We start from the raw sequence: 16351 nt of genomic DNA on the forward strand, positions 1-16351 counted from the left end.
CTCGAAACTAAAAAGTGACTCGATTCTAAGACTCTGGCAGTTAACCTCTACCGGAATTGACGGCAATGGCTATGATCAGTTGCTGTTGGCTACTGCTTGTTGTTTTATTTCATTCCTCTGCTGCTATCAAGTGGCCCGACAACGTAACTCAGCACACGGGATATATAGAGGTAAAGCCTAAAGGTCACGTGCTTCGTCCATTCAATGCACTACTTGGTTGTTTTTCTCTGCAGGTTAACAAGACTTTTGGAGTACATTTGTTTTATTGGTTTTTTGAAAGTCGGAGTAATCCGTCTACTGACCCATTAGTTATATGGCTAACAGGTGGTCCAGGTTGTTCAAGCGAGTTGGCACTGTTCGTTGAGAATGGACCATTTTCACTGAATGTCACCACAGAACCTGTTCTGAACCCATATGGTACGTTATATTGCAGTGTAAATTAGTTACTAACTTTTTATGGACAGTAATGTTGCAGAGCTCTCAACTCTCACGCAGTGAAGCAAAATCTCACTCTCTCACTCACAGCACCTCTAAACTCACGCATTAGTATCTCTGACTCACAGTAATGTTAATCTTGAGCCAAAGCAGCTGTTTCTTAGCATCACTCAATCACTCGTAAGAGTGCGGTTGTGACCTTTTTTTTTTTTTTTTTTGGTCTTCAACTGGTTTTCAGAAAATTTGCATAATAATTTGCAGAATTTTTTATCAAAATTGCATCTGAGAATGTCTCAGGTTTCAAATTTTCCCATGTCCTAGACCCCCTAGAGGCAATATCCCTCACATTTAGGAATGTGATCCACATACTGCAGGTGAGTCTCCTGTGCTCTACATAATCTCACTCATTTTCATACCAATCTCACTCATTTTCACTTATGTTCTCACTCAAAGTGATTTCCACCAGTTGAGAGCTCTGATGTTGTGTACATGGCCATGGTAATATGCACGGCACTTGTGGCTGTAGGAGGTTGATCTGTAACCCGTGACAGTCAAGGCCACTAAATCCGTGCCAATTAAGTCAACAGTCAAGGCCAAAAATTTAAATATTTGTCTCTACATCACACTTTGACGACATAGTCTCGCATGGTCTGACCCTACTCTCCACGTGGTGCTTATCGATTGAAAATTATAAGCGCCTAGCGTGGCCAGACCCTACACTCCACGCTGCGCTTACTCCATGCTGCACTTCTTGTTTGAAGATTATAAGTACCTAGGTGTTTGTAATCTGAATCAATAAGTGCTGCGCAGAGAATGGCTAGGTTCTGACCATGCGAGACTAACTTTGATGATGGTCACAGAGGACCTATATCATGCCTACTAGCCAAACCACTTTTCTCTTTGTCACTCTATTGTATAGCTATGTACCCACTGTAAATAAATGTAGAAAGGCCTGTTTGCAGCAGTTCTTGGACATATTATTTCAAATTCCTTTCAACGATAATATTTCACAGGCAAGTGGTCTATATATATATATGTATATGAATTTAATAGATTAAAAGTTTGTAGATACAATGCAGCTATATGAAAATGTACACACACCAATTTTATTTTACTTACTCACCTAACCAGTGCAGACCTCTCAACCTGGAAGCAGATCTGGTCGTGAGAAAGCCAGCCACCACAGTCGTGAAGCCTACCATCTTTATGATGGGGCTCATGTACGTACATTTGTTTAACAAAAAGTTGTTTAAAAGGCACAACTAGCTAACTATGTGGGTGCAATACTGCTGTTTACCGTAACTTATAATATATCTATGCTATAGTGTAGCCTACTCTATGATAAAAACCTATCTGCTCCATCGTTGAATCACGTGATGCAATTCTTTCAACTTATGATGCACTAGTTCAGCAATAATTAGTCGTCGAAATCACCTCTCATTTCTTGAGTAATCAGTATCCAGCAGTGGATTCGGTGTTCAGCACAGATTCTCTGGACAATGCACCTCACCAGTGACCTCACAACAACTGAAACTAAGCAGTGATAACACCACTGGTAGGATTTCACCTTATTCCTCACCTTAAATGTGTGCTGAGCCTTTTTCCAAAGGTTTTCACCTTTGAGTTTACAACAGTTTGACAGCGTATTCACTTGTGACACAGTCAAAAACACGAAAAACCGCTAAAAAATTCCAGTTCAAAATACAGAGGCGCCCCGCTATTCTAATTAAATGATCACGTGATACCTGGTACAAGACGTTTTGGGCCTTAAATCAAGGAGATTTAGCGTGTCTTAGGAAATTTTGTTGAAAATCGTGAGAAATCGTGAGATCAGCAAACGGTCGTGACATCAAGGCTGAAATCGTGTGTCTCATGACCAAATCGTGATAGTTGAGAGGTCTGCCAGTGGCAGGCTTAGGCATACACATATATATTCATTATAACTGAAAGTGATACACATACATCCGATCAGTGGTTTGTTGGCAATATTTTTGGCATCATTATAGGTTGGAATCAGTTCGCTAATCTTCTCTATATTGATCAACCTGCAGGAACTGGGTTTTCTTATGTAACAAATCCAGTAAGTTGTCATCACAAGACTTGTATGTATGTTATGTGTATGTCATATTTAGTTAGAATATACGATAGATGAACGACAGATAGCCAGGGAGTTGTGGTACATGGTGCAAGAGTTTTATCAGAAATATCCAAAATATGCTAATCTGGACTTGTACATTTTAGGAGAAAGTTATGGTAAGACTTGAGATATTAAGTGATAGGGATAAGCGATAAAATCTATGTGATAACTGACGTCAGTAGTCATGTACTCTTTCAAGTTGTCTAGCACGATATATAAGTTTAGTCCACTTGTTGGTATGATTATACAGACAGCCATAAGTCATTTGTATGTATCACATGTGGTCAGATGGATCTGTTCTCCTATAGTGATGTTATGTAATAGATATACCACGGCTGCGAGGGATTTGCTGATATATACACCCAAAGCCCGAGAGCTGCGGGTGTGTAATATCAGCAAATACCAAGCAGCCGTGGTATAAGTGATATGTATCACTTGGGACGCACTCACCTAATAGGTGAAAGAACTAACGAGAACTCATCTCGTCTGTTTTACACAGTAGCATCTGAAGATTGATCGTGGCTTTAATAACGTGGGCTAATGCCACCAGAACATTGTCCATATGTTAAAACGTCATTAATATGTTACTATGTTTCAACGCATAACGTTAGAAAACTTGTGATTGTGGGATGGAGTTTATATTGTTATCATTTTTGTACTAAGTTAAGCCAACTATCTTCACTGTTGGGACAGTAAGTAAGTTATTGCATTAAGTTAAGTACTTAGGACTGTAAGTTACTAACCTATTTCAGCGTAGCAGTAGTAGTTTTGATATTCTGTGGTCTGTTCAAAGGCTGATATGCGGTGGGTAGAAATATTCATCCACGATCACCCAAACAATTATTTTGTGCCCTCATTACCCTTTACTAACAACCAATTAGTCTATCTTAGCAAATATACTCACCACTACAAAATGAGTCCCACAATACAAAGCTTTATGTCGCTCAATATAACTAGTCAAAGCGCATCGTTTCTTTGAACTGGCTGGGTATCAAAGTCGTTGGCAAACTGCTTTCCCATGATATTACCTGGGCAATATGCGAGTTAAACTCTGAGCAGTGCCTTTGAATGCCCACGCTAAAGTGGTATATAAAGACTTAGGTGGCCTCCCCAAGGTTGGCTCCGAGTGTGGCGCTTGGCTGGAATCTGGGTTGCCTTTGGATCAAGTCACGATGGGTTGGCTTTTTTTCAGCCCTTCTAGGTATTTGTCCCATTTCACTTTAGGATATTTAGCTCAAAGATTTTCAATTAGGCTCGTAAGCTATGAGTAAACACCTCAAACAGGCTCTGCCTTCTGTGTACACCCTCCAGTACCTAACTGGTAAAGTAGATAATAACAAAGAGAAATAGAAATAGTGTGTGGCTTGCTCTTGTAAATCAAATTCATAAAATATTCTGGCATTGTCGAAACTCAATGCAGTAATATTTGCCGTAGCTTTTGTTATCTGTACAGTATTTCATTATAGTACCTCTCTGTCATGTGTATCCTTGTTGTACAGTATGCAGTATGTTTACCATGTTATTGTTCATTACTTCATTAGAGAATGTTACAAATGGATGGGTAGTGTAATTTCAATTTTGTTAATGTGTACTCTTCTATTTCTGATTACAGCTGGACATTATGTACCTGCATTTGGTGCTGAGATTGTTAGGAGTAGCTCACCATATGCCAAAAATCTCAAAGGAGTTGGTATGTATGTATATATCATAGGAGAAAAAGTGATACTGTACATTTTAACCAGGCAAGCATGTCATGTATGTGTGTGCGTGTGTGTCCACATCCACATGATTGAATAGTTATAATTATGTAAAAGCACCCAGAAAAGTCCATGCAAGAAAAAGGGTGGTTGCTTTTTGCTAGTTCAAAAATGGTACTGAAAACATTTCTAATGGGCCCTACTGATAGTCTTATGACTGAAAAAGCCACAAAATGGGCTGCCAGAAATTACTTAGCTATTCCATCAAGTGGAGAGGAACTCATACATCAATTGTGCATGTATAAAAGTGAAGACACTTTTTGTATAAAAGATTGGAAGTAAACCTTTTTTAAAAAACTGTAGGTAGTAGTAATGGCAATAAACAAAATTAGACTATGTTATGGCTCATTTACAGGTTTACTAAATCACTTAGTCACCTGACATACTCACTTAGTCACCTGACATGCTCACTTAGTCACCTGACATGCTCACTTAATCAACTACACATGTTCACTTAGTAACCCGCCCTCAAGCAATTTTGTACATGATAAATAATTATAACACGAAAGGCACACTGCAGTACTTGATAATACTGTAATATTCTTCTTCTCCGTGTTCTGCAAATAATTCTAGACAATTAGTAGACTAAACGGTGTATGTACTGTAGCTCTAGCCGTTACTTTGGTTACTGGTCGAATAATTATTTTTGTGGGCGCTGTAAGGACTTCAGGAAGAAACCGTTCCGCTGTTCTGCATTGCTCTTTCACCCCACACTTATGCTCTGGCTATAAAGGTACGTACTTTAAACCATAGTCTAAATAAGTTAGACACTGCGACCAATGGGAACTAAGTGATTTAGTAACCACTCAGACCCTTAGTAGTGCCCTCACTGCGCTCGGGACGCTACAGCCTCAGGCCATCAGGGTTACTAAATCGCTTAGTTCCCTTGGTCTTGGTGTCTAACTATAAATAGAGAAATGCGATAACAAATTTAGACATATCTCAATATTATATTGGAAGTTAGTAATAATACGTATTTGTTTCAAATATTTAGATATGCTAGATACCTGAGATCAGTACTAAAGGAAATTATATCTAGTGAAGTAAGCAAATTACAATTATAGGAGTGTAAGGAAGTGAAAATGTTAGTTTTAACACTGTGCCCAAGTGAGTTAGAGCCTATCCACACCATCAGATATTTTTTATTATACAAATAATACACGGAAGTTTAGATTAATTAACCTATCATATTTGCCTCGATAAGTATTATGATGTCTTGATAATCGATGTACAAATGAACAAGTGGCAATTTGATGAATTACAAAAAGTTAATGTACAAAGCTAATTTACTAATACTAAAGAGTCATTTAGTTCTTGACAAAGGAGAGGATTAACTCTTGTTATGATATCAACTAAATTGTAAAGATGGGGAGTAATTTAGCAATAGTCTAGCTAGAAGAAGCCTCTCTATTATTAACTCTAGCTTGTACTAACTGCACGACAAATACTAATTGAAGAATTGAACATGGATTCTTCATTCCAATTTGCCAGTCATTTTTCCAACTAGCTGCACAAGTCATGTGCTGTGTTCACCAAAGGGTTGGGCACCACCAAACTAATTTAGCGACAGATTAAATTAACTGGGCACCTGGTTTTTAGGAGTATTACAACATCAGTATCAATTGTGTGTGTTTTTATCAATTCAGTAGTGTATAGTGGGGACCACAAAGGAGTAGGCGTGGCCCACGAAATAAAATCACCCAAACAACAGCCTCAATTTCCCTGACAATGATGAGGCAGTATTGGTTAAGTGAAACTAAGCCCAAACAAGCTTTCAGATCGACCCAAAACGCTTTCAATGAGTTGCTACAGAATTTAAAAAATATATATATATTTAACAGAATTGTGTACTGACTGACTGAGTAAGTAACTGACTGATGCCTTCAGACAAGTGTAACTCAATAACGGCTAAGGCTACAGGTTTGAATTTTTTCACTGTTCGATGTCGCTTCAGCCTGAGAGGTGCCTTTTGGCATACCGCAGTACGTACAATGCATTCTTCATGGACTTACCAGTGTCCTCCTTTGTGTCCCATTCATCTTTGCTTACAGCAAGAAGTGTCGATTTGGTGGTAGCACATGATGGCTTCCCTTCGTAACAGAAATCATTTTTTTGATAGTGGTTACTTTGATTGCAGAGGTGCTTTTTGAACAGTTTTTGATTCGTACTGCTGTGTAACGGGTTGAACATAGCCGACAATGAAGCGTAATGGATACTTCACTTTTCAGATGATAATTGATATAACTGGGGTGCACGGCACCATTTCTTTCAGTATGCGTGGGTTGCAGAGGTACTTTTCGAACAGATCTTGATTCGTACTGCTGTGTAACAGGTTGAACATAGCTGGCAATGAAGCGTAATGGATACTTCACTTTTCACTCAGACGATATAGCTGGGGCGCGCGGTGCCATTTCAGATGCGGTATGCGAGGGTTCACCAGTCATAATAATTATTTACAAAAAAAAGTTAACAAACAAGTACACATTTTCAACTAGAGTAGGGACCATAGCACATCGATAAAAAGTACTGAAACAAGTTGGAGTAGTGCACGATATTAAATCACAGTAAAACAATAAGAAGTGTCATATCCCTACTGTGCATTTCCGTTATCCTGAGCACAGTAGGGATATGACACTTCTTATTGTTTTACTGTGATTTAATATCGTGCACTACTCCAGCTTGTTTCAGTACTTTTTATCGATGTGCTATGGTCCCTACTCTAGTTGAAAATTCCAAATTTTTCTGTGTACTTGTAAATAATAAAATGATACATTTCAGGTATCGGCAATGGATTGGTTGATCCTAAAATACAGTCTGGAGCATATGCTGAGGTATGTATGGGAATATGCCATGTAGCATAGTTTGATGAGAACACTTATCTAAGTCGCATACAGTACACTGATAGTATATTTCTGTATATTTAGAACAGTATTGTTTTCCTAGTGTGTTGTTTTTATACTATAATATTTGTACTACTACATATAGTTTAAGACTCATATTAAATAATATGCTTATCTCTTGACATGTGTAGTTGTATTATAATTATACAGTAGACCCTTAATAGTTAAATGGGTAAAGCATACATGTATTAGTTGGTAAGTTTTTTATTCAGTTTGCGTATCAGCACAAGTTCATCAGCCAAGCTCAATATGAATCCTTTAACACTAGCTATGCTTACTGCAAAGGTATGTACACATAATATGTGACACTTTAATCAGTTAATGTGGTTCTATTATATTATAGTATGTGTATAGTTACATCATAATAGATACCCTTGCCCATCCATTATAGATTTAATTGATTTGAGGTTGTGGCCACTGGCAGTCGTTGAATGCAATGTAAGTACAGTTTATCTCTGCCCGTAGTTCCATTAAACCATCTGTTAGTAGCTGCTGAATATAAACTTTTATTCTCAAAACTTTCATGGTATATGTACCAGAGTTGAAACCGGGTCAGGTCATCCGCGCTGGTTTACAGATTATCTGGGTCTGACCTGGATTGGATCACGTGAGAAACGAAATGGTTAGTTTAACAACGTGGAAACTTATTAATGCTAATCATGCAGCTCTTTCGTGAGCCACGCCCATTTATCGCATTACAAACATATGCTCAGCCACGCCCATTTATTAGTAAGTGCAGTCTGCAACACAAAACCATGTCCGTTGCTGTCTACAATCTTACGTGAAGCCATACCCACTAATCGGTTATTGTACGAGTTGTACATAGTCTAGTCTTGCAGCAGAATAAGTACTTTTGTGAGCCACACCCACTTTAATATATCGGGAAATTGTAATACTAGGTATGCATGAAGCCACACCCAATTGCTGTCTGTAAACTCACAGTAGCTACGTGGAACCAAACCTACTGACTGATTTTTAAATCATAAACCATAGATTATATTGAGAGAGTCTATGTATAAACTTGCTGGCTTAGTCTACTCATTTACTCAACACGAATCAAACCATAGGGTCAAACGCTCAAAATATAGTCTTGCTTGCTCGAGACTACCCGAAACATAGCTCTTATCACACGCCTCGGCTTTAATTAATCCGGATCACATCTGGGTTAAATCTGGGTCTGACCCGGATTGCTATCGGGGTCAGTGGGTCATCCGGGTCAGCAGTAGTGACCCGGTTTTAATTCTGATATGTACATGATGCATTTCATTGTATTCCACTTGTCACACATAATAAGGTTATGAACATGTGACCAATCCTCTTATTGGTTTGTGCAGTTAATAGAGACAAAGGTGTTGAAGGCGTCTGAAACAACTCTTAAACGAAGGTATGTAAAAATATGTAGTCGTTGTTTAATACATGTTCCCCAGTGGTATACTCATGACTATAACCACACTGTGGTATTTCTAATTGATGGGGAAGAGCATGAAAATGCTATAGGTTGTCCAGTAGGGTCACACATATGAGAGCACTTCTGAATACAGTTACCTGTGTTAGTGTTTGGTTTGCATTTTCACATCTACCTTTTGCTGTTGAAAATAATCTTGAATACACAACCAACCATAAAATGTTGATTTCAATACATACTATTGCTTTATGAGAAGCCGGGTCTTAGCTAGTAATCAGTAATTGGTCTTTTGGGGATCAGTAATCAGTTGGTCGTTTGGATGCTAACCTAGTTTCAACCCTGATCAACATATCAATCTGTTTTACAGTCAAGTCATTCAGTCACCAGCAGAAGTTTCAATTCTTGTCAACGATGAATTTAACACAGTGTGTTTGTACAAGCTATAATGATGGTTTGATACTTAAGGAGCACAACTGGCTGCACTTGTGATTTTGATCACACATATACATTGTAAATTTGAGGTTGAGTTTTGTATACTTGACTACTAGTAGCTCTATTACAATTCACAGTTACAACAGACAAATGTCATTTTCTTGTTATATTTTACACAGCATAAATGTGTATGATGTGCGGAAAGAGTGTACTGGTCCTCTATGCTACAACTTCAGTCAGGTGTGTATATAGCATAATATGTGAGGTTTTTGTGTTGGATTGCAAGTGTACATGCAGTGTACTGTCTGTGGCATCTACTCTGATAGTTCTTTTAGTTTTCTCATGCCATAACTAAAGTATGAAACATGTATATTCAAAAGAATACTTATTAAGCTTAGCAGTTGATTATAATGTGGTGAAGATTTGTTATCCTTCCCATGCTACATACTTTGTGGTTGCATAATTGGCATATAGTTAGGAAAATGATTGATTGACATTTTTTACGTGTGTGCTACTGGTAAAAACCTAATTCTACTATAAATCTCAGTCAGTAAGTGCTCACATGACAAATCACACACAGTTATACTGCTCAAACTTTACTGAGTAGGTATACAGATCGACATTCAAAGAAAGCATTTTAAATGGATCATACCAGGAGCCCGTAAGTGGTGCTTATAAGCCCCTGATCATATGAACATACACCGTATGTTTCACTGATATGGAAGTAGTAAAAAAGTTTCCCATTCTGTTTGCACTTGCATTAGGTTTGCTTGCGCTTGCGTTGCATTCTTTAAACAGAGTGTTTGAGTTGCAGTTAGCATCTGCATTGCATTTATTAAGCATTGTGGTTTGGCTTTCTAGTTTGTGGTAATGGTAAACTAGGAAGCTGCTAACTTAAGTCACTACTGTAGTGAGGGTAACTGTTTCTAACTCAAGTGTTCCATTTATTTAGCCTATTACTTTGCCATATACAGTGTAACAAAGAGAAATTACAGCCTACTAACTTTGATGAACAGGATACAAAACCATCATCATAGTGATCCTTGACTATTACCCCTACTGTCAATGGAGGCTTGTACCACCATACTACAGTGGAACCTCTATTATCAAACTCCCCGAATTAAAGACACAATACAAAAAAACCTCCATAATAAGGAAATTTTTTTTTTGGTCCCAACAAGTCTGGTTAATACATTTTTTACCTCTGAAAGAGGAAAACCTTTATATTACAGCAAAAAGTGACCAAAAATTCTGGGTCCCAAAATATCCACAATAGAGTGGTTCCACTGTGTACCCTTTACTTGTGTTACAATTACATAATATTTATTTCCCTTGGCATTTGTCTGGTGATGTTTCACTGAACATTTGCATTCCATTTTGTGAAATGTAACATATTCTTTCTGTGACTGCGTGCTTCATTGCACATGCATACATATAGTATACATATGTATATATACGTACATGCATGCATACTGTATGTCCATACATGTATGTCTACAAACGGTGTATTTACGCTGCATGAACATGTACTTATACACATCCGTTGCACACATAAACTCGATATGAATTCTTTTGGCATTGTGTTTTTCTTTTTAAGGTTACTGATTTCATGCAAAGAAAAGATGTCAGACAAGCTCTTGGTGTAGGTGACCATTCTTGGTCACAGTGTAACACCCTAGTTGGAATTTTTGTTAGTATTGCTAGCTGTTGCAGCCAGTATTTATAACTGCATTGTACACACTTACAGTTAATGGGAGACTGGGTTGACAACTTACAGAAGGACACTGCAGAGATATTAGCTCATAATAAAAGTGGTAATAGATCTTGTAGCATTGTGTATATCCAATAACATATGTATGCATCATTCACTGGTGTTATCTTAATGTGCAATGCTATACGCTACACTGTTGTAGTGGTATTTACAAGTATAGTATTGTAAGTATGGTACACCCCAGTGGGATCATGGCAATAAAAAGTACTGGAGCAAGGATATTATTTGCAGAAAATAATTATATCGACAAGGTACTAGCCTGGATAAAGTAGATATTAATTTTGTGCTTCAGGTATAGATGGTCCTATTTTAAAATTACTAACCGCACAAATGTACTGTAGTGCAGTCTAGTACATTGATCATGCTTCAGAATGTCCTTTGCTTAATAGAAAGGAAAAGGAAATTTTGCAATCTAGTAGGGACCATTACAACAAAAAGTTAAGAAACTAGTGAGGTCATCACCTGATGTGCAAATTAATTTTAATCTGTACTTTAGTCAGCATGGCTAAAGTATAGGGATTACATGTGTACATCACATTAGTTACAGAGTTAGCACCTTCTTTTTTCACCTTTAAAATTAAGCCATGTGTGATTTAGCCTGGCTTCACTGTACAACTCTACCCCCTAAAGTGATGGTCACCGCTCTGCATCATAAAAACATGATACATGATGAAAATCACTTTTATGGAATAGCTTTAGAGTACCTAACTTAAAATCCAGCATAAAAAAACAAGAAAAAGTCATGGAGGGCCTGATTTTGAATTTTAAAAGATCATCAAAACTGTATTTTTGTCTGCCTGCTGGCTAGAGACTGAAGGAAGCAGTACATGGCCACCAGTTCATACACAGTACATGGCCACCAGTTCATGCCACAATAACATGCTGGTGGCATGTGTAACTACTAGTGGCATGTGCCTTTTCTGGTTCCAACAAGTATCTGCCTTCTGTGCTTTGCCTTACATGGTCGTTTTCTTCTTCATGCAAGGAAACCATACCAAAGCATTAATTTTCACTAATACTTTCTTTAGATGAATACATTGAGATGCCACAAATTGTTTTTGAAATGCTTAAGCCACTGGAGACAGAGTAGATATGTGTAGTTGCACTTATAAAACTGAATATAAACACATGCCTCGCACTTAATGATCATGACCACACCCCTTAATGATCTAGCTGCAATCATCTGCAGTAGAAAACTAGACATGACAAACCACACCTCTTACTCTATTACGTAGCTCATTTGAGACAAGCATGCAGGGAGATTGAGATACTCTAATAAAGGCAGTCACAGCCACACATGTATAATGGTTTTCCAGGGGCTCTGTATAAATCCATTTTAAATAATATCTATTACACACACACACACACACACACACACACACACACACACACACACACACACACACACACACACACACACACACACACACACACACACACACACACACACACACACACACACACACACACACACACACACACACACACACACACACGCATAAAAAGCTTATTAAATCTTGTCATCATATTTGGCCTGTTTCCTACTCCAGTGTTAGTGTATAGTGGAAAAGAGGATTATATTTGTAATTATGTTGGTGGTAATGAGTGGACACTGGCAATGAAGTGGAGTGGTAAGGTATGTGTTTAACTATAACTATCTGATAAAGTGCTAGGTTACACTGTTCCAATATAAAATACTTTCTACATTTGTATCTGGATGTGTATTGTGTGTACATAAGCTGCATGTATACTGGCTCAATGTTAAAATGAGTTTATTACATGTGTGTTATTGTTATGTGTATAGGATGCGTTTAACAAAGCGGCACTTAAGGATTGGGTTATTGATGGATATGTTGTAAGTAGAAACATTCATTTCTGTTGTAACTATGTTTAGGGGTCCACAGTTGCACATGTTCATATGTTTATATTTGTGCTTAATTTATAAGAGCATGACTTCCGTTGTCAACCTACAGTAATTTCATAGCTTGTCTATTATTTTGAAAATTGATTGTGGCAAAGTATGTGGACAATTATTTTGTTCAAGAGTGAATGCAGGGAAGTCTCAGACCCTAGCTGTTGTGATTTCTGCAACGACCATACCATGAAGACCCGGGTCTGGAATTTTTCTGCATTCAACACATTATATTAAGATTCTAATTCCTGTATTGGTACTTTCGCAGGTCTTTAGTGGGATAGCACTTACACGTGTTAGTAAAACCTGACCACTGTAGATATGTATGTTAGCATCACTAGAAATGTTATACTATTCATAATGGACACCTTTTGTTGATGTGCTGTGCCTCTGTAATAGTTTATAATTTTACACTATTACATTATCTTACTCTAGGCTGGGCAAATTCGAAGCACTAATGGACTGACATTTTTAGCTATTGAGAATGCTGGACATATGGTGCCAATGGATCAACCAAAACTTGTGAGTAGCTCATCATGTACACTAGTACATCAAACAGTACATTGATAGGGTTCCTCCCTAAAGTGATGAGTGCCGCTAAAAGTGCCGCGTCTAAAAACCATTGTAGAATATCATATGCAACAAAAATCACCTTTACAGAATAGTCTTACTCCATTCAACATCTAATACATGGTGAAAAAAACTTTCTGATTATATTTCCTGCATTGCTACAAGAGATTATCCCTCATAGCTACCATCATCTCTTGTTTCACTACTTTTTATCACTGGAACCCTACTTCCTTTTTAGATTAATAATATTGCATTGGTATTAGTATTTTATGTGACTTGGGAAGAGTGAGAGGTTATGTAAGTGTTTTATATGTTACACAGCTTTCCAAGGTTTAGAAAATTATTGTTGTATAAGAATTTGTGTGAACTCCTTGGATATTTTATCTTGATTATTGAAGGAACTTTTAGGCTTGATTATACCCAATCAATGTCATCAAGTTGTCAATTGGTTCCTGTAGTTACTTAATGCTTAAATTACAAAGTGATCTGTACTATGCAGTGAAGCCTGTGTAGTACCACTAGTGTAGACACCTCAGTACTGACCAAAGATGTCCTGATTATCAAGGTGTTCTGATTGTCCATGTACAGTGAACCCTCTGTTATCCGAACCCCAATGTGTCTCAGGCAATGGTAGAATGTTCAAATAAGTGAATTGGTCAGAAAATACACTTATATACAGGGCTCTTTTGAAATACTGTAATAGAACATACACCTGTGCTCAAAATACTTTAATAGAGCAGTCATTTTCAAGTTTAGAGAAACTAAAGTACAGATAAGTGAGGGTCAGAAAGCTAAGGGTCTACTGTACATGCTAAATAATAGATATCAAAGCCAGGGTTCTGCAGGATTTAAAAACTCAAAGGCAATGGTTTTCTAAATCCCGTAGAACCCATTCTTTACTATTTAGACTACAACTTGTATTGTTCTTTGAGTTGACAGCTGCTTGTAAACGAGAAATGTATTGTCAATAATTATTAGTAAAAACAATTCTCCCTCTAATTCAGCGTAGCTGTTGCTATCCATTTAAACGCCCATGTGTTGCCAATGTTGTAGGCGCGTGTTTCCTGTGTTATGTTTCAAAGTATTACTAATTGGACTACAACTCATTGTTGTGGCTTGACAGCTGCCTGTAAACAAGAAATGTAGTGTTGATTAGTACAAACAAGCCCATTTCACCTCCCTCTAATGGGTAGGTAAAACAGTGGACCTGAGACCAGGGAACCTGTGGGTATCCAACTCTTCTTGGAATTTTACACTTCTATACTTGTACTAGGTACCTCTGCGAGTAGTCTTACATGACCGATCCACTGTTTTCCCATCATGGTTTCTTGCACAATGTTTATACCATATAAGCGCCTCTGAAAAAGTGTCTGAAACTGACTGCATTTATATGCCACTCGCCTGCTGCACAATGAGCATGCTAGTCTATTATGCTGCCCCAGGTTTAGAAACATTGTGCAAATGCACCACAATGTATGAAGTCTAGTTGTTCAGCTGCTGGAACTTAGTATTCACTATTTCCACAGACTATTTTGTTTGGACAATGTTTTTAAACTTTAGTAGCTAGGCGACATAATAGACGGGTATGCTCATTGTACAGCAGGCGAGTGCATGGCCTATATGCAGTCAGCTTCAGACACTTTTTCAGAGGCGCTTATGATTTCTAATTGGTGTAAACATTGTGCTAGACACCATGATGGGGGAAAAAGTGGATTGGCCATGCAAGACTACTTGCAGAGGTACCTAGTACAAGTACAAGAATAGAATATTGTGGTGTGTAAAATTCCAAGAAAAGTTGGATCCCCACGGGTCCCGGGTCCACTGTTTTACCTACTCCCTCTAATTCAGTATGGCTGTCACTATCCATAAGTGTTGCCAATGATACAGACCCATAATTGCCATGTTTCATACCACTTCAGAGTGTAGTCTACTATGAGACTACATTTTTAGCCAATCAAACTTCAGTATCTAACTTGTTGTAGTCTAAGGGATACTTTGGGACCATTACTGATAATACAGGTGTGCTCATTTTTCAAGTCTCCATATTAACGTCTTTCACTGGGGTGATAATCATTATGATCATACACTATTTACACATCTACAAATTGTGTGTAGCTCATTTTTTGTTATTGTTGCAGGCCTTGTCCATGCTAGAGAAATTCTTACAAGGTGGTTTTGGTCACGGAATAAGATCAACATTCTGAACTTGTTCCACGAACTGTGTGTATTATTTGTATATATTTTATTTACTTTTGACACATTTGATTTTGTGTGGCCACTTTTTATATTGTACATTCTCTTTCACCCTCAGACTGCAAGCATAATGTTGAGTATACACAGTCATGTGTAGAATATTTTACAGGCGTTTTGTCAGGTGATCTGACATTGAATCATACGCGCTGGATGTTTGAGTAGAGTAGCAGTGTCTGCAAATGTATTCCACTACTTGCTATTTTGCATAAATTGTGAAGGGTTCAGCAGCCAAAGGGGGCATGTACCATTTGAAAGAATGGGAGTGGACATTGAACATTATAAGATTGTACATAACTCCAGTATATCAGGACTGACTGAAAAATCAATATTGAGAAAGAATGCTCTGTTATCTGAATCATGAGAACTTTTCACAAATACGTAGGTGTGCAAACTATCAAATATTCAGATGATTTTGAGCAAACATTGGTGTTGCAGTGCACCGTCAGTGATTGATTACCTGTTCACTAACTATACATATTAATCTGCTTTATGCACATTTATATATATTAGCTAGTATAGATTATGAAAACTTATTACACTTCATGCCATGCCACTTGTGGCCATTGTGCCTGTAAATTGTAAACTAAACTTATTACTTTGCAATTGTTTGCTATAGTGTTACCGGTTACTACACAGCAATTAATCTGCATGCTTGTATACACATGGCTGCTTGTGTAATGTAATAAAACAGATTAATGGCCTACTTCTTGTATTGTGTTGGCATTGAAGTCGCCATGAACATGCAGTGGAGCAAACAACTATTGTTTAATACTGTAAAC

The 16351-nt window shown here is 37.7% G+C and overlaps 1 protein-coding gene across 1 annotated transcript; it reads left to right on the forward strand.

Moving 5' to 3' along the window:
• Positions 1 to 15658, forward strand: LOC136249427 (uncharacterized). The gene is made up of 16 exons (XM_066041432.1): positions 1 to 170; positions 234 to 417; positions 2442 to 2515; positions 2568 to 2688; positions 4185 to 4262; positions 7108 to 7160; positions 7442 to 7514; positions 7621 to 7667; positions 8564 to 8613; positions 9246 to 9306; positions 10664 to 10756; positions 10814 to 10880; positions 12388 to 12473; positions 12642 to 12692; positions 13185 to 13271; positions 15458 to 15658. Exons 1-16 carry the CDS (start codon positions 66 to 68, stop codon positions 15521 to 15523), a joined length of 1296 nt encoding a protein of 431 aa, XP_065897504.1. The 5' UTR covers positions 1 to 65; the 3' UTR covers positions 15524 to 15658.
• The last annotated feature ends 693 nt before the right edge of the window (positions 15659 to 16351 follow it).

This window comes from Dysidea avara, chromosome 3, assembly GCF_963678975.1.
Source record: "Dysidea avara chromosome 3, odDysAvar1.4, whole genome shotgun sequence".
Lineage (NCBI taxonomy): Eukaryota > Metazoa > Porifera > Demospongiae > Dictyoceratida > Dysideidae > Dysidea > Dysidea avara.

Bases quoted from the DNA above. Each gene is read 5' to 3' on its own strand.
- LOC136249427 (XM_066041432.1), top strand. From the start codon at position 66: ATGGCTATGATCAGTTGCTGTTGGCTACTGCTTGTTGTTTTATTTCAT. The intron at 7,668-8,563 runs GTAAGTACAGTT...TGGTTTGTGCAG, and splicing joins TGGCAGTCGTTGAATGCAAT to TTAATAGAGACAAAGGTGTT. The intron at 13,272-15,457 runs GTGAGTAGCTCA...TTATTGTTGCAG, and splicing joins CAATGGATCAACCAAAACTT to GCCTTGTCCATGCTAGAGAA.